At 44.9% G+C, this 21157-nt stretch overlaps 3 protein-coding genes and 1 pseudogene across 3 annotated transcripts; 1 reads left to right on the top strand and 3 right to left on the bottom strand.

The window, feature by feature from the left end:
* Positions 1-2179: 2179 nt before the first annotated feature.
* LOC103978886 (transcription termination factor MTERF4, chloroplastic) lies at positions 2180-4109 on the bottom strand. The gene has a single exon (XM_009394838.3). The coding sequence runs from the start codon at positions 4063-4065 to the stop codon at positions 2509-2511; it is 1557 nt and encodes a 518-aa protein (XP_009393113.2). The 5' UTR covers positions 4066-4109; the 3' UTR covers positions 2180-2508.
* A 4842-nt stretch (positions 4110-8951) lies between these two features.
* LOC135632557 (probable galacturonosyltransferase-like 4) lies at positions 8952-9709 on the bottom strand (annotated as a pseudogene).
* A 475-nt stretch (positions 9710-10184) lies between these two features.
* LOC135634236 (uncharacterized) lies at positions 10185-11338 on the top strand. The gene has a single exon (XM_065144569.1). The coding sequence runs from the start codon at positions 10270-10272 to the stop codon at positions 11188-11190; it is 921 nt and encodes a 306-aa protein (XP_065000641.1). The 5' UTR covers positions 10185-10269; the 3' UTR covers positions 11191-11338.
* Positions 11339-11655: 317 nt separating this feature from the next.
* Positions 11656-18092, bottom strand: LOC135634235 (RNA demethylase ALKBH10B-like). Its single transcript, XM_065144568.1, has 7 exons — positions 17349-18092; positions 14792-14922; positions 14533-14650; positions 13435-13536; positions 12978-13093; positions 12747-12901; positions 11656-12494 (listed from the first exon to the last, which is right to left on the bottom strand). Exons 1-7 carry the CDS (start codon positions 17932-17934, stop codon positions 12056-12058), a joined length of 1647 nt encoding a protein of 548 aa, XP_065000640.1. The 5' UTR covers positions 17935-18092; the 3' UTR covers positions 11656-12055.
* Between the last annotated feature and the right edge of the window lie 3065 nt (positions 18093-21157).

The following is a 21157-nucleotide window of genomic DNA, read 5'->3' as shown; positions in this document are numbered from 1 at the left end:
CTAACAGAAGAGTTCTTTCAGTGACAAGTGCAGAAATCATTCAACAAGCATTACAAGAAGAAAAGAGAGCATCGTTGGATCCAACCTGCAACCACGGAAACTGAGCATGGGATTCACTTCAGAGAGCTTCTCTATTCTTGAGAAGACTTCGTCCTCACTTGTGCCGGACTCGCGGCCAGTTCGGTGACGATGTCCTCGATGTTACCCTCTGGCCACGGCTTGACTTGAGAGGAAGTCAAAGAATGAATGGTTCGCGGTTAGTTTCACCACCTTCAGCTCCGGCACGGCAATCAAGCCGACGCTCTCCAAGTCCGAGTCTCCGAAGCTCCTCGATAAAGCCAATCCGAAGTCCCGCACCCACAGCCTCGGTGGGACAGGTCTGTATGTCTCCTTGTTGTCGCTCCAGCTCCATGCGTTGGGATCCTCCTCCCCTGGCACCATCGCCCCGTACTGCCTCAACCTCTCGCGCTCGTCCACCCGGAGCGGCTTATGGTCGCTCGACAGGTCCTCCGCCACCACACGATCTCCGTCCCAAACACCTGCCACCACCCGCGAGTCCCCCACGTTCGCCACGACGAGGGTGTCCCCCCGAACGAGAACTGTGACCGCGGTGGTGCCGCTCGAGGAATCGTCAATCTCACTGTCGTGGAGCGCCATGTTCGTGGCGGCGAAGGTCGAGCGGTATGCTTCCGTGGTGTTTTCCCACAGGTGAGGGTCACCGGCCAAGATGTCCGTGAGCCTGTCACGGACGAACGCGGAGCACTGGGCGTCGAAGTCTCCGTGGCCGTCGAACACGCCGAAGAAGTGGAGGTCCGGGTTGCCCTGGAATTGCATCTTCACGCAGAAGCTGTCCTCGTTGGCGCGGTCCGGCCAGCCGAGGTAGTAGCCCCGCTGCGTGAGGGAGGAGTATTGAAGGCGGAGGCCGACGCATGGGATGGCGGAGGAGCCGAGCGAGGCTCCGAACAGGACGTGGCGAACCCTGTGGGGCGGGGCAATCGAGGGGTCGTATTTGTGGACTCGGGAAGGGTCAACGGCGGCGTGGGTGGCATGGCAGTGGACGCAGCAGTTGCAGCGGCAGCGGCACCACTTCTTGTAATGGCCAAAGCACTCGACATGCACACATGCCATCCTAAGTGGTACAACTTCAAGCTTCCAATGAAGAAGATTATACGATGAACTCTTTCTCTCGTTCGTAGCTACATCTGATACGGGTAATCTGCAGCACCTGATAAGGCTCAAAAAGATGGGCAGAGAATAAGTGAAGAAGCAACAGTGACACAATAATTGAGTAACCAACAGGGTCAAGAAAGGATGACCAGTTAATTAGGCAAGGGAATAAAGAACGTTAGGCCAACAGTTGAGTGTTGCCCGGGGTCAGCTGAGGAAGATGAAGGCAGCAAGAGAAGTATCAGCATGTCGAGATACACGTTCGGAAAGAAGTATCAGATGGAAGTCAAACACCAATCAAACAATCATAATAACTCGAAACATAATAAAATCTTATTACAACTCCTCGACAAATACTTTGCAGCTAATCTGCTGCTCATTCTTAAGTGCACTCGAAAGGAAGATCGCACCCCTATTTATTGTTTAAACTCATGATAAAACATACTAATATTATCTTGACACTCTCCCGTAATACCAATATATCTATATCTAGTAATGGTGAAAGATCAATACAACCATATCAATCATCTTTACAAATACCTTTCATGATGCGCAGAATGAAGCAATAAATATCTTTGACATGTAGAATTTAACTGCTAAAGCTTCGATCAGTACATGGAGGGTGAATCTGGATGGCAAGACATCCAACACATAGAATTGTCGTCACAAGATATATAAGTGAAGAACAACATACTTTAAGAGAAAAAGATGACTTTGAAATTGGGAAGCACGACACATCTTAGGAGGAAAAGATAATCTTGAAAGTTAGTATGTCTAGAAAGAATTATCAGCATGGTTCATAAGATGACAATGGCCACACAAGACTCATAGATTCATATACCAAAAAATAAGAAGGGATCTGAATTGGTAATTATTTGCATGAGCAACATATGACATGTAGAACCAGATGGATAAGAGAATCTAAAACAAATACTTTTGAGTGTCAACCATACCAACATCAAGCAAGTCAAGATCCATTGTGCCAATAGCCACATAACTGCAATTCAGAGCATCATGAAGATCTAATGGAATAAATCTAAAAAAAACTTACAACTTTTGTGTTTTCGTCCTTTTCGAACACTTCACATATTTAAAGCACCTCACCGAATGTAGTTTCTTTATCTCACACAACTATGGAAGTTGCACAGATTAAAATTTGTACCTCAAGAACTTGTCATGAAAATGGCTACTGAATATATCAACGGAACTTCCTGAGAAAGTTTCCATTTAATTGGTGCTCCTTTCCAATGCCGAGGTGAAACTACATTGGCACATGATAAAATTCCTGAGAAAGTTTCCATTTGGTTTCATCAGGCAGAAAGCATTGGTGCATGATAAATATCATAGATACTCTTCGTCGGTGTCTTCATAATCACTGTCGTCATATTCAGAAGCAGATTCTTCGTCTTTCCTAGGCTGTAACAGAGATTTCATGTCGAATGATGGTTCTGTTTCCATTTCTTCAATCCCAATAGAGTCATACTTCATCCGTTCTTCGAATTTTTCATCACTACAGTTAAGCAACCATGCTAGAGAACACTTAATGCCTCTTTTAGAGGTAATCCGATGCCTAGGTCTCACTGTGGACTCGATACCATAGGTAAAGAAAGCAGGAAATAAAACAAGTTCTTCCAAATCCCTATCCATCTCCGACTGGAAATACTCAAAGCTCATTTTCATGATATCAAGATTCAGTGCGAGCAATTGGGGGCACCCTACGACCATTCTGCCGACTTGATTCAACAAAAAGCCACAGCCTTTGAGGAAATCTACATGCTTCAATACGGTAGAGCGGCTTAGGCTAACAGCTTGAGGCATCTTCTCGATGACTCTTCCAAATTCATCACGATCAACCAAGATATTCGATTCAAACAAGCTCTGCTGTGAAGTAAGCTTAGCCTTCAGCTCGAGCCCCATAATATCCGGGTATTGCGCTATCACCGAAGCTGCTGCCTCCTGCCTAATACCAAACTCCAGCAAAGCCTCAACATTGGGTTTCACCTGCTCCTCCAAGCTGAAGCCAAGGATATGAGGCCTTTTCTCTATCAATCTCGCAACTGCAAGCCTTGGTAACCCGATCGACTCGAGGTACTCGACGAAAGGCTTGATCACCTTTCCCACTCGCATCCCCAATATCTCTGGATACCGTGTAAGGACGCCGCCTATCTCTCTCCTCGCAACGCCGATCCCAACCAGATACGCCACCGACGTGCTCATGGTGCCCTCTAATTTGAATCCGAGCACCTCCGGGTACTTCTCGAGGACCCTGGGGATGTCGTTGGGCCGTATGTCCAGGCCCTGCAAGTACTTGACGACCGGCATGAGGTCCACCACGACGCTGGAGTGGAGGACCTGCGGGTACCGCCGCAGGAACTCGGTGAATGTGGCCTTGCGGACGCCCAGCTTGCCGAGGTAGTCGAGCACGGGCACGATGTTCTTTTTGACGCTGCAGCCGAGGACGAGCGGGTAGCTGTTGATGTCGTCCACGGTGAGGCCGAGGGACTGGAGGAATTCGACGCGCTCGTGCATGACGTCGACGGTGACGGGTAGCTCGAGGCCGTCGAGCTCGTCGGGGACGACGCCGAGGGAGCGCAGGAACTCGTAGACGCGGGCGCGGTTGGCGGCACGCTCGGCCTTCATCTGCTGGAGGCTGGGCCGCGAGTAGAGGGAGGAGGGGGAGGGCCGGCCGGGGACGTCGGCGGCGCGGCGAGAAGGGGCAGCGGAAGTAGCCAAAGGGGCGGCGGAGGAGGAGGCGTTCGTCCGTCTCCGGTAGGGTTTCTCGGGGTCAAAGATGGGGTTTTTCGCAACGGGGTGTTGGTTGGCGAGGCAGACGATGGGTGATTTGGGGTGGGAGAAGAGCAAATGGCCGCCGGGGCGACCGAGAACTTGAACCTTCATGGTTTCCGGGATGAGATGATAGGAGATTGGGATCGGAGGGGAGAGCGTGGTTTGGATCAAATATCTAGCAACGAAGGCTAATTGCATATTAGCCCTTGAATATATATAGTAACTGTACATAAGGCCCCTCATGTTAAAGAGTCTTTACGTAAAAAATCCTTGTGCAAAGTGAAAATAATAATACATTTGCTCCTAACAATATCTCCATCCAAATTCTCCAATTGATACCCATAAAAAAATTTCAAATTACTGAATAATTTTAATAAATTAATTAATTAGTCTTTATATAAATAATTAACTAAATATTTTTGAGTTAATAATGTTGTTATGGAAAGATATCGTTGATGTCAAAATTAGTCTAACGTGGTTCAAACACATGATTATCCGAGGTACCTTCGAGGTTAAAATACTGAACATCCAAGAAGATCATTCGAGGTGTCTCCAAGGTAGAAATGCTAAGCTCCCAAGGAGGTCATTTGAGGTGTCACCTATACGAAGATCAAGATTGTAAAAGATTTACCGAGTTGGTCCATACAACACGTAAGTTAGTAACTTGAAGTATATGAGTATAGTCGCCAATGGTAATAAAGTGATCCTTTCATTATGTTAAAAACGAACTTTTATACCTAGTAGTGAATAAACGATATATTCTGTAAAATACTTTTTAGGGGATAAGCTTTAACTGCCTTTAACAATCTCAATTTGATCTTTTTTTCATGTAGGTGACAATGGCCATGACAACCTATAACTATCTATCTTGGATCAATATCTACACAAGTATATCGGTGAGGGATAACTTTAGTCTTGTTCTAATGTGAACATGTCATATGAAAAACATATGTTGAATTATAGTTGATCAATAGTATCCTCATATCATTTATTCTCTCTCGAAGTTGTGCTTCGAGGGCTCTTTGATAAGGGTCTTGAAGTATGATATCTAGCTAATTTGACATATTAATCTTACACTCCTTTGATTACTTATTCGAGGGGAAGTAGGAGTTCTTGACCAACGTACTTTGGGCACACCCAAAAATAGATTAAGAATTTATCCTCCCTATCTCAAGCAACAAGATGATTGATGCATGCCGACTAGCCCACCTCAAGCAAAGGAGGGTCGGCACCCGACCCCTCCTCTATGGTTAGTGAAGGAGGTTAACACCTAAACCACCCACCTCAAGAATAAAGAGGGGTTGACACCTGACCCTTACATCGTGATCAGCATCGATCTATCAATCTTGAGCAAAGGTGGAGGTCAATGCCGGACTTACTTACCTTGGGCGAGAAGAGAGTTGACATTCGATCCCTCTACTATGGTCAATGGAGATAGTCAATACCCGACCTATAACCTCAAGCAACAGAGGATTGGTGCCTAACCCCTCCACTTCAAGCTAGCCTCGAGAGAGTTAAGTTTTTCTAACCTTCATCTCATAAGCAAGCCTCGCTTTAGGTAGGCCGGGCTTTCTCGGCTTAGTTTAACTTATGTCTTTGAAGTCTCTCTTTAGATAAGATGAGTTTTCCTAAGTTACGTGTTACGGATTTATTTTATCTTGTGCTTTATACCAAGATAGATTTCTTCCTGTGTGGGTCAAGTTATGCCAACTCATATATCTCATATGCATTTTGCCTTATACCTCCAACTATGACAAATTTCTTTCTATGTGGATCAAGTTTTATCGACTCATGTGTCTTTAACACATTTTGTCTTGTACCTTATGCTGTGATGAGTTTCACCCTACATAGGTTAGGTTTTGCCAACTCATTCATTAAGTATACTTTGCTTTGTATCTCCCGTTATCGAAGATTTCTTCTGAGGTAGCCTTTACACATCGATCACTTTCACACTCTAAATTAATTAATATCTTTTTGGATTTAACTCGAAGGGACACCTTTCTTCCGTATGTGAGAGAAGAGAGAGAAAGAGATTAATCTTTTCCTATAAATCATCTTTAGTCATAGGGAGAGACTCATTCTCTCATCTGAGCCTTTATGGTATTTCTTAGGATCTTCTTTTTCTTAGCCTTAGCTCTTTATTTTAAGGCAAGTTAGTCCTTGGTCCTCTTCATAAAAACGAGTTGATTCCTAAGTGTCCCATCCTCTAAGCAAGTTAGCTCTCTAGCACCTTGGCCTTTCAATACATCGATCAAAGAATTTCTTCGGCCTTTGTAGGTCGGGATGTCTTTCCTTTCTCTCATAAGTTTTTCCAATCTTATAACTATTAATTGTTTAGGAGGTTAGCGCTCCGTCCTCGGACAACTTAATGGTAGAGGAAGGTCCAATCTCTCCTTCGTCAAGTGAGTCAATCCCACTAAACTCAAAAATTCTTCATGATTTAGAGTCCATGAAAATCATATAAAATAGGGACTTGATGATAAGCAAACAACTCTGGGATCATTTGTTGGCCAAGTACTCTATCTCAATTGAGTTTAAGCTGCAAGTCCCTTAGCCCGATCACATATGACCTAATGTTTAGATTTTTTTGTTTGTCTTCTAATGCCCTAAAGGCGGGACTTTATTTTCCCTTTCACCTAATAATTATGTCTTGCCTCCAATAGTAAATGATATTACACTCACAAATGACGCCTAACTCATGATACTATTTGGTGGTGTTTATCGAGGAGTGCTACCATACAATATTATCATGACATGTAAACTCTTTGTTGTTTGTTTTTAGTTGTGTAAGACAAAAAAAGCTACTACAAAACTACTACCTAGCTACTAAAGAGGGATTTAATGTTAATAAGGGTTAGAATGAGTACTTCTTCCTCACATATATATATATATATATATATATATATATATATATATATATATATATAGGTCGGGATTGAGGGTTTAATCTTACTTGATCTATGCATTCTATATTTAACATAATTTTCTACTTGTTAGACGAAAAGATAGATCAAGCACTTAGGTTAAGAGGTGTGCTCTCTTCTTCTAAGATTTTTATAAAGACAAACAAGGATTGATCGATTGACGTGGGTCTCAACTTGGCTCCTAGATTTCTTTGCACCCACCTTTTTTTTTTTTTTTTTTTTTGGTACTTTGAATAATTAACCTATGCAGCCTCATCTCTTTGATTTCCTATGGGTATCGATCTTCGAGCCTTACGGAGAAGAGGAGTCGATTCCTCTTCAGACATAACAAGAGCTTCTTCGGCTCTTCTCCTATTTATTTATAAGTCATTACTCGAGGTATTAGTCTCGATTTAGTCTAACCAATCTTTCACTACCAATCAATCAAGGAAGAATGTCGTAAAGAAGATGTCTCATCCTCGACAGGTTAAGGAACCTAAAATAGTCTAGATTCCCAAAGAGGAATTAAATAAAGTGCCTCTTGCCCCTCAAGCACGGACATTTTTAGAAGGCCTTTGAAGCTCAAGGTTCTTATCGAAAAGAAAATAAGAAAGACCAAGGTTAGTATTTGATTTATGAAATGACAAGTTCTTGCCCTTTATAATACTAAAGATAGCTAGTATACTAGACTCATTTTCATACATATCATTGTAGCTAAGATGAGAGGGCTTACGAGAAGGATAGAAAATATGGAACAATGTTGAAGTTACGAAGCAACACTGCCAATAGTCCCTATGCACCATGATAGCAAAACAAATTTACCATTCCCCCTTAGAGGTTTTACTTGATGTAGGCTATCGTAATGAAGTGTTGGTAAGCTAAGTTACAACGAACCCCTTTAATGTCTTATTATTATATAATGTTAACTCTTTTATCTTTGATTTATAGCATCATCATGATAACGCAACCTATATTGACCATGTATGGGATGATGACTCAATGATTAATCAACAGTCTCTTATAATCGACAATCTCCAATATGAGATGCAGGGGCCAAAGATGAAGAAGAGAAACCCAACGCTTGTCACTGAAGTAGAGGTTCGAGGAGCTGCCAACATAATTGGAAGAGGCAATGACACTTCATGGATAAGGTTGAATAATTAAAGATGATCCAAAGCAACAAGTATAGCACGGAGGATGAGCTGCTATGATTTACCGGAGAGCTACATTCGCCGATGATATTCAATTCTAAGCTTGTCAGGTAAGTTGTCATAACGAGTAGGTCATGAGTGTGACCAAGCAATTGACCACATTGAATGAATAAATTCAGAGTTTGAGTAATAAGTTAGAGACTCTAAAAGATATCTTATAGGCTGAGATGACCATGATACCGAGGTATCAAGTGGAAGTTATTATCAACTATATGGCCTCTTCCAAGTTCAAAAAGGGTTTAGAGAGGTCAGAGGTCACCTTGAATCAGTACTGATACTATGTTACCTTAGCCCATTTAAAGACGAGGTGCCCAGTATAGAGATTAAGGAAGACTCATTTATTGAGTACCCTAAAAACTAAAATATTTTGATAGCTACCCAAGTCCCCTTTAATGATGACCCCGACTTGCCACGATGCTTACTCATTGTCTTGTCATATTATGCTGGCATTTACTGAGTCATTGGGTTTGTTTACCCAACTTAATACCATCAAGTTGGTCCACCCAATTAATGTTCTACTTCGGTAGATTGAGATCCTATTTTGGATATAGAGGTCCCATCGAGTTGGTATAGATTTTCTAAAGTAATAAAATTTCTTTCCCTTGCAACATCTATGCCTTGAAAATATTTATTTTTTTTACAACTGATACCAAAGATATGTAAGATTAAGGCTTAACGCTTAGGGAATAGTTACTCTGACTTGACTTCGAGAGATGTCTGAAAGATAAAACTTCTTTAAGTTTATAATATGTTAAGTCCTTGGCAATACCACCCCAATTGTTAATTTAAGGTTATAAGTTCCATCTCAGATGACCTTGACAACTCGATAAGGTCGTCCTAATTTGGCACTAGCTTGCCCTCAAATTTAGTTGGGTTCTTGAGTTTAACTTTTCGAAATACCAAGTCCCCTAATGTAACTCCTCAAATCCACGTCCATGACCATCATCCCGGTGTTGAAGTATAGCATTGCTGGCGGCCGTCGAAGGTGCTGGAGAGGGTGGCGTCCAACCAGAATGCGTCGGTGAAGTAGTTGGTGAAGTTGGCGTGGTGGTACTCCGATGCCGCCACCACGTGGCCCTCGAGCTCCACCTCTTAGAGGTGGCAGATGTCATCGACGACGATGATGTTGGTAGATGACTCGGCAGACCTCGGGTGGGAGGATGTCAGCCAGGTAGATGCGCGCGTAGTTGAGCGACTGGTCCAGGGCTTGGCGGACGACTTAGAGATGCGGCTGCGCACACGGTGGGAGTCGAAGCGGTACATGCGGAAGTCGAGATAGGGGAAGGCGGTGCGGATGCTAGCCAGAACGTCTGGCTTGAACCAGGCAGCGAGGAAGTGGAAGGTGACGTTCTCCGAGCAGGAGGTGTGCTGCAGGATGGAGAGGACGGCGACCATGGTGCCGCGCAGGTAGTTGGCATGGAGGGTCCTGGTGACGTCAACGCGTCCACCGACAGTCGACGGCGAGGGGCACTAGTCCCCGTTCCGGAAGGTGGGGGCCTCGCGGAACACGGGGACAGACGCGGGCATGCTCGACAGGCGACGGATGACATCGACGTGGATGCTGGAGGCGCAGTCTGCAAGGAGTAGGAGGAGTGCCAAGGGCAGGAGGCCTTGGAAGTGGTGACGAACGGAGGAAGCCATCCTGCCACAGCCGAGAGAGGAGGTGGTAGGAATTGAAGGTGGCGTTGGAGGCGAAGGAGAAGACGAAGGGGTTAAAGGAGGGAGGGCAGGCGATAAGTACGGGTGAGCTGGGAAAGCTGTCAATGGAAACGGGGGGGAGGGTGAGACGCACGGGGGGAAGGACCCATCGACGACATATTACTGTGACGTGTGATGCTGCTATCTACGGGGGGGTGGAGGTGGGGGTGGGGGAGGGGAAGGGGCGTTGAGGTTTATCGAGGCGGGTTAGAGGAAGGAGTCGGGTTCGGCTCGATTTGATCCGGATGCGGACCCGACACAATTTTCCAAAAACCCACTAAGTAATTATTTCTTAAGGGTATTTTATTCAGCAGGCAATCCGTTTCCGGTGATCAGCAGCTTCGGATCCCCTCCGTCTCAAACCATACCTCTCCGTTATTGGACGTTTCCGTTACGTTATGCGTTGAACCGTATCATCTTCGTCCTCGGCGTCTCTGTTTCTCTTCGCCCTTCTCTCTCCTCGTGTTGTGCCCTAACTATAGCGCGAAGACGTGCTCTCCGCCATGGATTTCCTCAAGACGGTCTTCTCCGCCGATCCTGAGCCCTCCCAGCCGCATGATGACGACTATCGACGAGGAGAGGGCGGCGGCGCTTCGGAGTGGAGCTTCGGTGGTTTCATCAAGACCTTGGCCTCCATGTCGGAGTCGGTCATCCAGACCTACCGTCGCGACCTCGCGGAGTTTGGCACCGGCCTGAAGAAGGAGACGGAGGCAGTCGGGAAGGCCGCCGCGCGCGCCTTCCGTGACCTCGATGGCTCGGTGTGGCGGGGAACCGGCAAAGAAGCGGTGGAGACTGGAGATGACTCCGGGCCGACCAACACCGTCAGCTCTTCCCGGCGGTACAGCCGATTCGACGTGGAGCTGCTTACAGTACAGTCGGAGGTGCGTACCTTCTCGGAAGACCCGGAGGAGGCCGAGGACTTCAGCAAGTGGAGATCCGAATTCGATTTGGTTGAGAAGGAGGAGGAGATCGAGAATCTTTGCCGTGAGAATGGAGCTTTGCTTAGGCTTTTGAACAAGCTGGTGCCTGGTGTTGTGGAGTACGAGACATTCTGGTTCCGGTACTACTACCGGGTGCGTAAGCTGAAGCAGGCAGAGGACGCCAGAGCAAAGCTTGTGAGGAGGATGATTCGGAGAGAGGAGGAGTCGGAGGAGCTGAGCTGGGAGGTTGATGATGATGACGAGGGTGACGAGGAAGAACTTGAGACGGAAGAAAATAAAGAAGAAAAGAAAGACAGGGAAGCGAAGTCGACCTGCAAGTCGGATGAAGCTGTGGTGGCCGAAGGGTCATGCAAGGACGGTGAGTTCTTAATCATCTCGACGCAGAATTCTGTGTCAGAGGAAGATGATCTCGGGTGGGATGAGATTGAGGATTTGGGCGAGCATGATGAGAAGAAGGGTGGTGGATCAGTGCCTGGACGATGATGATCCTTCCAATCCTTGATTCGACGACATTGCTTGGCCAATAAAGATTGCTTTTTTCTTGATGTGCATTTGATTGTCAATAGTTATTTACCTGATGTTTCAACTGGGATGGTGCTTGCCATCTGAAAGCGAGGAAAAGATTAGATCAGCTGATTGTAAGCATCCATCTACTAATGAGAATAACCAACAAAAAGCAGCTTAACTTTTCTACTTCACCATAAACGCAAACTGTCAGTCCTTACCTGTCATTAAGGTTAAGCAAATATCATACCCAGTTAACTAAGGGAAAGAATAAACTGGTATGTAGTTGATAACCACAGTATATGCCTTCAGCTCTTTATAAAAGTCAGATGGTTTTATGAAGCTGCTCTCTTCATCTGTGCCTGTAGAACTTGATATAAAGTTGATGATGGTCTATATGAGTTCTTTTGATTACACCTGACATCTCATAATTTCAAGCTAGTCTATCTGAATAACTCTTTAACTGAAAACCACCAAATTCTTGTGGAGATCGAAAATCTAAATTTAACCAAAGAAGTGTGACTCAGAAATCTATCACCTTGAAGATGACACTAACATAAATATTACAAAATTCTAAGATTCCCAGGAGAGGATTCATGCAAGCTTTTGCTAACCTAAAAATGGTGTAGTAATCAGCCCTCCACTTCAAAGAGACTAGCCACGCCAATGGAAAAGGAAACTTCTGAACAACAAATACCTCTCCACCGTTCTTGTCACAACCTTAACTACATGCACTGCACCATAAGACAGAAAATGCACCTCAAAAGTTGCTGACTTTGATCCCTATAGTTCTTTAAGAATGATCCTTGAGTCACACTCTGTGACTTTCTGGAGCCAGGAGCATCTATGCTTGAGTTTCTAATGGAGATGGCAACGACGGTAGTCGTCTCTTCTGGATACGAGGCGGAAGATGCTTGGTGTACTTCTTTGGTCCAACCATCCATGGTAAGAACACGCCTGTGCCATTGCGTGGCGCCTTCTTGCTGGAGCTCATGGCCATGGCTCTAGGTGGTGCCAGCACGACAACAGGACTACGAAGAGTCAGTCCCCATGCCGCTGGAATCATGCCGTGAGGCCCATAGGCAATGACTCCAGCATTGGACACTTTTGGTGCAGGTTGCCACAGGGTCATCGCTTTGGTTGGCTGTAGCGCGGCTGGTGAATCTGCCAGGTGATTGGCAGATCTAACCTTCACAAATGTGATGATCATCCTCTTATTTGGTGATGCGCACACAACATGCCTCGCCATTTCAGCACTATTGCCACGCATAACTAGGAGCGTCCTGCAACAAAGTCATGTACGATTATACAAATTTCAACCTTCTAATCATTGGAAGTGTCTTATTTGATGCTAGTATATTACAGTGTTATGCCTCCGAACAGACGCCAGTTAAACAGGGATTCTTTTTACTTACATCGGCTAATTACCTAAATTTCTACTGGTGCTACATTCGAATTGGGTAATTTAAGAGCATAAACTTGTGGAAAGAATAGAAAGCTAATGGAAAACCATTGATGTAGGATCTAGTCCGTACCCTTCTTTTATTGGAAGGGTTAGGGATCCCTTATAGTTCCCTTCATTGTCACTGACAAGAGACCGCCCAAAAGCCATTGTCGTTTCTGAGAGGAGAAGCGTAGAAATGGGATTGTCCAAATGTGGGGGTTTAAAATATGGCTGTGAATGTTCATCCTGCAGCAGAATCAAGAACTTTGAAATCTTAAGGCATATGTAAGATTTTCCCAATGCTATGAAGAAAAGGAGTTACCTCATCAAAGAAGTTGATTATGCAGCTGTTGGGCTTCCTACTTTCTGGTATTAAGCGCCAATGGACCAAGTGATCAATTACAGTCTGCAAAGCAGGTGGAATTGATTCGATATTACCTACACCAAACATTTCTTTTGTTATCCAGTAGTTATTAGTCTAACACATTGATAAAAGGTTGTTTTTATATGCTTTCGGATGCATTTTGCAAATTTCAGAATTCAGATATATTTTGAATTGTGAGAAACTAGAGGCTTAGTCTTGATTGTACATTGTAAATAAGTGCTAGATATGGACAAAAGGACATCAATGACCATGATATTTATCAATAGAATCAGAATGCTGCTAATAACTTCGAGGGAAAATCATGTGCATTTGAATGCAAAAATGAAAAATGCACCAAACCTTGTAAGAAATAAAAATAGAAGTTTGGAACAGTTCTCAAGAAGTTGGGGTTTACTTGCTGCATCCTCAGTAGTTGATTGGAATAGTGGGACGCCAAGCTGAATGATCTCTCTCTTGTTCCCTTTCATTTGTTTGTTGAAGAAAATAAATGTTTCTCCTGAAAACATAGGCACAAAGACAATTGTGGGACAAATTCAGCATCTGATGATCAGATTGGATCTATGGTGATGTTATGTATACCAAAGCATATATGTGCATCGATCAGAAATGGAAACTTTATATACTACGTCCCTGCAATTATGCTGGATTTTTTCATATCATTTGCATCACATCATGAACAACATCAGACAAATTGTTTACACATGATGTATACGAATTGAATGCTGCTATTACCAAAGTTCAGATATTAGTAGAAGAAAGGCAACTTTTACTCGCAACTTCATTTGTAAAGCATGAGATCATAAAGCAGAACAAGGGACTTGCTTAGTTCTTGCTAAGCATAATCTTACTATAGAAAATTAACTGAAGCACAGATGCCAAATGCCTTAATTCACTTCATTTCTTTAAACTCTTCTATTATATTTTGTTTAATTTTCCATTGCTCTTATTTAAGAAACAGACACTTGCAATTAACCCTTCGGTGAAATCCAGTGCTTGATCCATTTCTAGTCAGCGAAGGAAAGATCCTGATATTTTATTATGAGGTAGATTCCAAGTCTAAACTACATAATGAAGCCTAGTGAAAATTTAAGTAACTTTTTATCATTACCAACAACATAAACCCTCCAAGATGCTGCACGCTAACAAATGGAAACTCTGAGCCAGATTCAAGAAAACAAGGCTAGTTCATGTAAGGGAGAAACTCTGATGTTGGTTGTAGATTGAAGTTCATTTAACCACAGTGGACTCTCGTAAACTCTGAAATATCTACAAAGAATTGAAGCAAAGAGTGAACAGGAAAACCACCAATATAAGTTTGTAACTCTCTGGTCCTCTGAGATGTAAATAACAAGCCTTATTTTCATAAAATCATGTCAGCCTCCAAGTATTTGAATTGATCTCTGAATAAATAGTAATCTCTTGAAAAGCAATCCTACTATTTTATACTAAAAACCAATTCATATCAAAGAAGCAATGAACATTGTTTTTTTACCTGAGAGTTCTCCTCTGCGTCCAGCAAGACGAAGTTCATTAACATATTCAGCAAGCCCGACAAGCTCTGAGTCTGTGAAAATGTCCTCATACAACTTAAGACCTTTTACAACATTGACCTGATCAACAATTTCAATGAGAAATTAGCAAATTTGATCATATAGGAAACTCATAAACATATAAATGAACTATTAGCCCTGTGGCATCTTCTATTGCATCACTATACAGAAAATGCTAAATGATGTTAAGATGGAACTTGCCATATGCCCTTTCACTGCCTCCTTGGCCACAAAACCTTTTGAGATCTTGATCCTTTCAGGACGTGCCAAGCAATCTTCATGGTCCACGCAAATATTGACCTTGTCGAACAAAGTTCCTTCCTCTTGAGATCCTAGAAGCAACAAAATATTTTAGAAACTACCGCAATAGGTGAAACTTTTTGAAATGTTATTGCCTCAATTGATGAAAATTTTAGACACAACTGCTTCATATCCAATGTATTGTTGCAGAAGCAAACAGGAAAATTTCAAAATAAGCTTTTGTTGCAGTTTATCATTATGGATCTTCATAATCTAGTACAAAGAATTCTAAATCAATTATTAGACTAAATTGAAAGGATTCCACAATCAACCAGGTAGCCAAAAGGCACATACCATGGTCAGAAGTAGTTCCTGGTAGCCATTGGAGTAGTGATTTTAACCTTTAATATTTCCAGAATTTGTTTCATTTATACTAATTTAATCACATTAAGTTGTATCATCTTAGGTGTTTCACAATTTTTAAGCAGTGTTCAGTAATTTCTTGGAATTTGTAAACAAAATCGATAAAATGATTAAGGATGACTCACCTGACAACTAATAACATTGACACAAAAGAACTCTTTAACTTGGGAAAAGCTGCACATTGGGATAATTATGACATGCATATTGGATAGCATTTTGATAGCTTCGGGACACTGAATGTCAATACTAGTGAGGTATGCTGGAATCCAAGTCTGGTTGAATGAAGCAACCCAAATGGTCGCAGATGTTTGGTTTTTAGTTGCATGGAGTGCTACCACAAGGAATTCTCTAATATACAGAGAGTTGGCACATAATCAGATATGCACCACTAAAAATTGATATATGATTAAAGAACATATAGTATTTCCCTCACAATGGAGTTTCACTAAGTTGCTATTTAGATTTAGGAAAATTTAACAAAATAATTTATTAAGAAAATATGACAAATGGAACTGTTTGGTATGGCAAGTTAGCTTCCGACACAACAAACTAGCAACGTAGTCTAGTTTGATTATTACCTTGAGGCTTCAAAGATTCGAGAAATAGTTACCATAGCAGCAGAGCTGCCTACACATATCCTAATCCATTTCTCCTATGATAAAAAGGCCTAGACCTACCTTCATTTAGAATTTTCAATTTTTTGATTCCAACAAAAATGATTGATGTAGACCATATGAAGTTACTTCGAGTGACTTCAAGGCAGTCAAGTTTCAGAACAACTTTTTGGGCTAATCATTTTCCCAAATGTCACAGACATATCGAAGAGCAGATGTTCTAGATAGATTCACCATAACTGATGACAAAACTGAAGCCTCACCCCTGATGACGGAACGGTCGACTGCCATGATGCTTGCTCAATGGAGAAAGTTCCTCGAACACATATCTAGACCGACGTCGAACACGTTGAACTTCTAGACACACAGGCCTTACACGTTTCTAGTAATCTGGGCCGACCTGGTGAACGCGCAGAGCAGACCGAAATATGTGGCCGAGGAAAAGGGCTGACAACCGCGGGCCCCGGCGGGCTAAGATTTCGTATATTCTCTCTGGGTCCCACTCGTGAAGGGTCGATTAAATACTCGATTTAAGCGGCTACGTACCGTTTCAACCTTGGATTCCTTGAGAAGTGGGACGCGGCCACCGCCACCCCCCGACTCCTACCTTCCCGTCAATAGACCCCGCTACAGAAAAATGTGAATTAACAGCAAAAGCAGCAGCCAAACGGCTGATTTGTGCCGCCGATCGACACGCGGCATGACCGGCGCATCACCAAACCAGCCCATCTGGGTTGGTTGACCACCAAACAGAGCAGCACGTGCCCCCGACCAACGCTCGCCCAACCAGATCCGAGGACCATCAGCTGATCCAGCCCGTCCGATGATGATCAGACGGCCCCACGCTAAACACGTATTAAAGAAATCGCTGGATCCCCATCGCACGGGTCGAGGCCTAAAGCAAATGCCACGTGACGCATTCCCGGAGCTCTCTACCTCTATCCGACCCCAAAAAAATAAATAAAACCTTCCATGTGTCGTAGCTCCTGCCACTGGCATGCATCTTATTTTCCAAGTTGATGTACTCCCCCTTCTAAGGACTGCGTGCCCTCTTTAGGAGACCCCTCTCACCATAAATCCAAGACGAGAAAGTTACTTGAAAGTTACATGATTTCAACACGCTCCAGAGGAGTACTTCAATTCCCCCGTTCGTGAACCCATTGACGGCCCAAAGTAAATACGCTAACTCGACGACGACGCCCCCTACCTCTAGGGCGGCGGCGTGGAATGGAGGTAAGTAAAGATCGGGGCATCTGGGCCGTCCGATACAACTCGCAATCCCTAACATACCAAAGAGGTAGAAGAGGTGGGTGACTCCAGCTTCGCTCCGGTGCGGACGACTACCCAACGGTGACGGAAACAGATCTACCAATTAGGATTGCAAATGATGTTAAAACGATCTAAAACATGACGGCATTATTAATATAAAAACAAATGAATAACATTAGTGATTTATTCAGGAGTTGAGAAATTATGGTTACCTCCTTTGCCGTCACCGTCTTCGGCACTCTTGTGATCTGAAGAATCACCGGAACAAACCTCCGCCGGCGCCGCTTCCTCCTCGAGGCCGACCCTACCTCCTTCGGTCAGTTCCCCCTCCGCAGCAGCACCAGTTGCAGGTTCCTCCGCCGCTGCCGCCGCTTCATCTTCAACCGCGATCGTAGCGCCGTCGGCGGCCGTATCCTCCGAAGCAGCATGGTCCTCATCCGCCTGAGCGTCGCCGCTCTCCATCGTCTCCTCCTCCTCCGGCGTCGCCGCCAGCTGCTTCGCCTCCAGCGGCTCCTCGGCCGCGGAGGCGAAGTAGCCCGCCGCGGAGTTGGCCGCCACCAAGCCGAGCTCGTCGGTGATATCGGCGATGGAGTAGTACTTTTGCATGTGGAGCACGGGGATCCAGTTCAGTCGACGCCGGTGTATGGCAGCGAAAACCGCCTCGTACTCCTTCCCCTCTCCGATCTGCACCAGGTGCCCGCACAGGGCGTCGATGATCGCGTTAGCCGCCGCGAACTCGCCCCGAAACCACGCGATCATCGCGTCCCTCGCGTACACCTCCGGCACCGCCGTCGCCATCACCTCCACCGATCAATCACTCCTCCTCCTACTTTCCACCCCAATTCCACACCAAAATTTCCCAATTTATCCTGAAATTTCTAGCGGAAGGGAGGGAGACGGAGGAACTTGAAGCAATTAGCGCAAAAGAAGTATCTGAAAAATGAGACGACGAGCGAGACTCCGAGCCGTCCATAAATACTATTGGAGGCAGTACACGCCGTATGCCACGTGCCGAGCGAGGAGGACCGGAGGACAAAAACCGGGACGACCAGGACGGTACAGCGATCGGAGGTGATCGCACCGTCCCGGCGAAATGCGGCTACCCGCCTCAACACCGCGGTGACGGGATCCCCTTTTGCGCCTTCATCTACGTGGTCCTCGCCCGATGGGGACGTCGATGCCTCCCCCGCCGCTCGTTCGGAGGGATGCGTGGCGCGGCCTGTGGGGCCAGAAATCTCGGCCGTCCGATTCCCGGGGACGGTTGGTCAACCGGCCCTCCCTCGAGCGATTCAGTTCGACGGTCGTGATCCAGCTTCAGTCGCTCGACGGCCGTGATCTCCCTGAAATCATTTAATCCGTTGTTTCCCGGCCGCGTCACATTATTAGTCGTATACGTTTTCTTTATGTATTCGTTGCGCTGCGTCCGTTCTGGCATCGAGATGGCGTCAGCGAGCACGCCCGTCGAGAGCGAACGGTTTGCGAGAGCTGGGTGTGAGGAGATAGACAGGAAGCACAGATCACATCTCACGACGGAAATGCGTCGTTCGCACTACCCTCCTCTCTCACGAGCGAGCGCCGTGTTTCCTGTCTCGAGTAACATAGCTCCGCGGCGCCTCGGAACACCAAATACCGTTGCGCTTACTTCAAGGTTTTCTGCGCTCGTCGGTGCGAGCTAACGTCGCACCACCAAACTTCGCCTGAGCCGATCGTTTCTTTGGGAACCGTAAAAGAAGGTCTTCTGCTTCTATTCTGTCATGGCTCTCGCAGAAGCAAGTCGCACGACTGCAAGCTTCACAGTCATTAAATTCGAGGACGGTAGGATTAGAATAGTGTGGATCTTGGCTCCTCGAGAGATCGAATTGCCCTAAAGCCTCAGTTTTTAAGACTCGAAGACAGCAAATACGAGTGTGGGAGCAGAGAAACGATTCGCGTACTGAACCGGGTTGGCATGGACGTCGACAGGCGTCACGAGGGTAGCGGGGAGTAGTTTAAAGGTGAGTTCCTGCAGGACGGTGTCTGCATCCGCGGTGTACATGTGTGAGGCTTATATCTAAAGCGCGGTAAGCTTCACGAGGTACGTGCTCCGCATCTGCTCCTATTGTTTTCTCTCCTTTTCCTTCCTTGCCAGCGTTCTCTTTGAACGGGACCCATGTGCCGGGGCCCATCCTTTTGCCACCCGGGACCCAGCAGAGACCAATGTCGAAGAGGAAAACGACGGCGACCGCACCACCACAAAGGTGACGGAGGTGATGGGTGGGGCCCCTTGATAAGAAAATATATAATGTATGGAGGATTGCAAATAGAAACTAATAATAATATAAACACATCGCAAGTGGTAAATGTGTTGAAGGTTTTTAAAGCTGAAGAGAGTAAAACAAGCAGTAAGAATAAAGGGTGAGGCAGTGTAACCCCCAAATATGGATCCCGACTAGTTTGATCGTTTGGCTTATGGGAAGTCATCACTGCCCATCTTTTGTTACTTAACGTAATAAAGCAGTGGATTCCTCTTTCCTTCTATAATAAAACGTAATTAATATAAGTATTTAAATGACAAAAGAAGAAAATTAGCCTATGCTTATATCATGTACTTATTTGGTTTGACATAACCCAGTGGTTCTCTTGGAAAAAGAATTAGCTCATGTTGATGAACATATATATATATATATATATATATGTGGATTGACAAGAGGCGGTAAAAGCATGGGAGTAAAGCCTGCAGAGGAGAGGATGGAAAGCGGGACTCCACCGCAGGGAATGAAGTGGGGAAGCCAGCAATGAGAAAGCGTGACTGCGGTGGTCCTTCGGCTCCTTCCCTCCCCAGGAATAATCTACAGGGGAGAGATCGAAGCGCTCATTGGGTGGTGGAAACTTAAAGAACCGGAGCACCAAATCCCAGCCGTGTGATGGTGGGTGCGGTGGTGGCTGCAACACAGACAGCTTCATAGTGCTCTCAGGTACAGTGTTCAAACCCTCTTTCACTCCTCAGCCATGCTTCATACAGATCTCTTGTATGATGTAATGCCTCTGATGCAATTCGTGATGCCACCTTGCTCGATCCTGTTCTTGGATGGCGATGCAAAGATGCATCTTCTGTCACCATCCTTGCTCCAAGGAATGACTGTATCAGAATCATAGATCAAAGATGTTGCTCATGTTTTATTGCATTGGTAGCATGATATTTGCTGCAGAGCTACAGAATGATAGCATGAAACTTGCAGGTGTGATTATTTAGATGCTGAGAAACCACAAAGTTCCTGCCATGTCTTTATAGCTTAGACAACCGAAGGCACCCTTTCTAAAATGTTCATCTGGGACATCATCCGAGGAGCATTGAGCACCACAAATGGCTCCATCACTCATAAAGTTCTTGACTCAGAATATGTTCTTCTTGAAGCTTTCAATCTTTTGTTACAAAGTTGACTACACATGCAGTATCCATCACAAAAGCCTCTGCTCTTTGGAGCCCACCAAGTGGGCGTATGAGCTCCATCTGCCCTCTACTTTTCATATGCATGCCTCCAATTATTGAGTGGTAGACAAATACATCATGACACAGCTCCACTGACACTTTATTGCACTTGTACATAGTGCTGATGATGAGTACATTAGTGGTATTAGGTCTCTAACAAGAACCTTCTGACTCCTGCTTTTCTAGCCTTTGTTCTACTCTTTCTACTTTATACACTCATGCACATCCATAGTACTCAAGATCAATTGAATAATCCCTGGACAAGAATCTGTTCCTTTTATTCCTGTATTGCTTGTCAAGCATTAACCTCTCATTTCACTGTAGACAAATAGATTACTTTCTCTTCATGCTCGATGACAGTGTGGATGGTTCGGATCAGCTCTGCGGCACATGGCAAGAATGATAAGTACATCAGAGATGCAGCATTTAATGTAGCTTTAGCTTTCCAAAGGGAATGGAGGAATCAGATGCTCATTTCCTCCCACCCATCAACAAAGTGCTATGGGGGTTACATGCAGTGAAAGCTTGGCTTCTTTTGGACAATCAAGTCGG

This window comes from Musa acuminata, chromosome BXJ3-3 (genome assembly GCF_036884655.1).
Source record: "Musa acuminata AAA Group cultivar baxijiao chromosome BXJ3-3, Cavendish_Baxijiao_AAA, whole genome shotgun sequence".
Lineage (NCBI taxonomy): Eukaryota > Viridiplantae > Streptophyta > Magnoliopsida > Zingiberales > Musaceae > Musa > Musa acuminata.
Note: the sequence above shows the minus strand (reverse complement) of the source record. Positions and strands in the feature narration are given on the sequence as shown.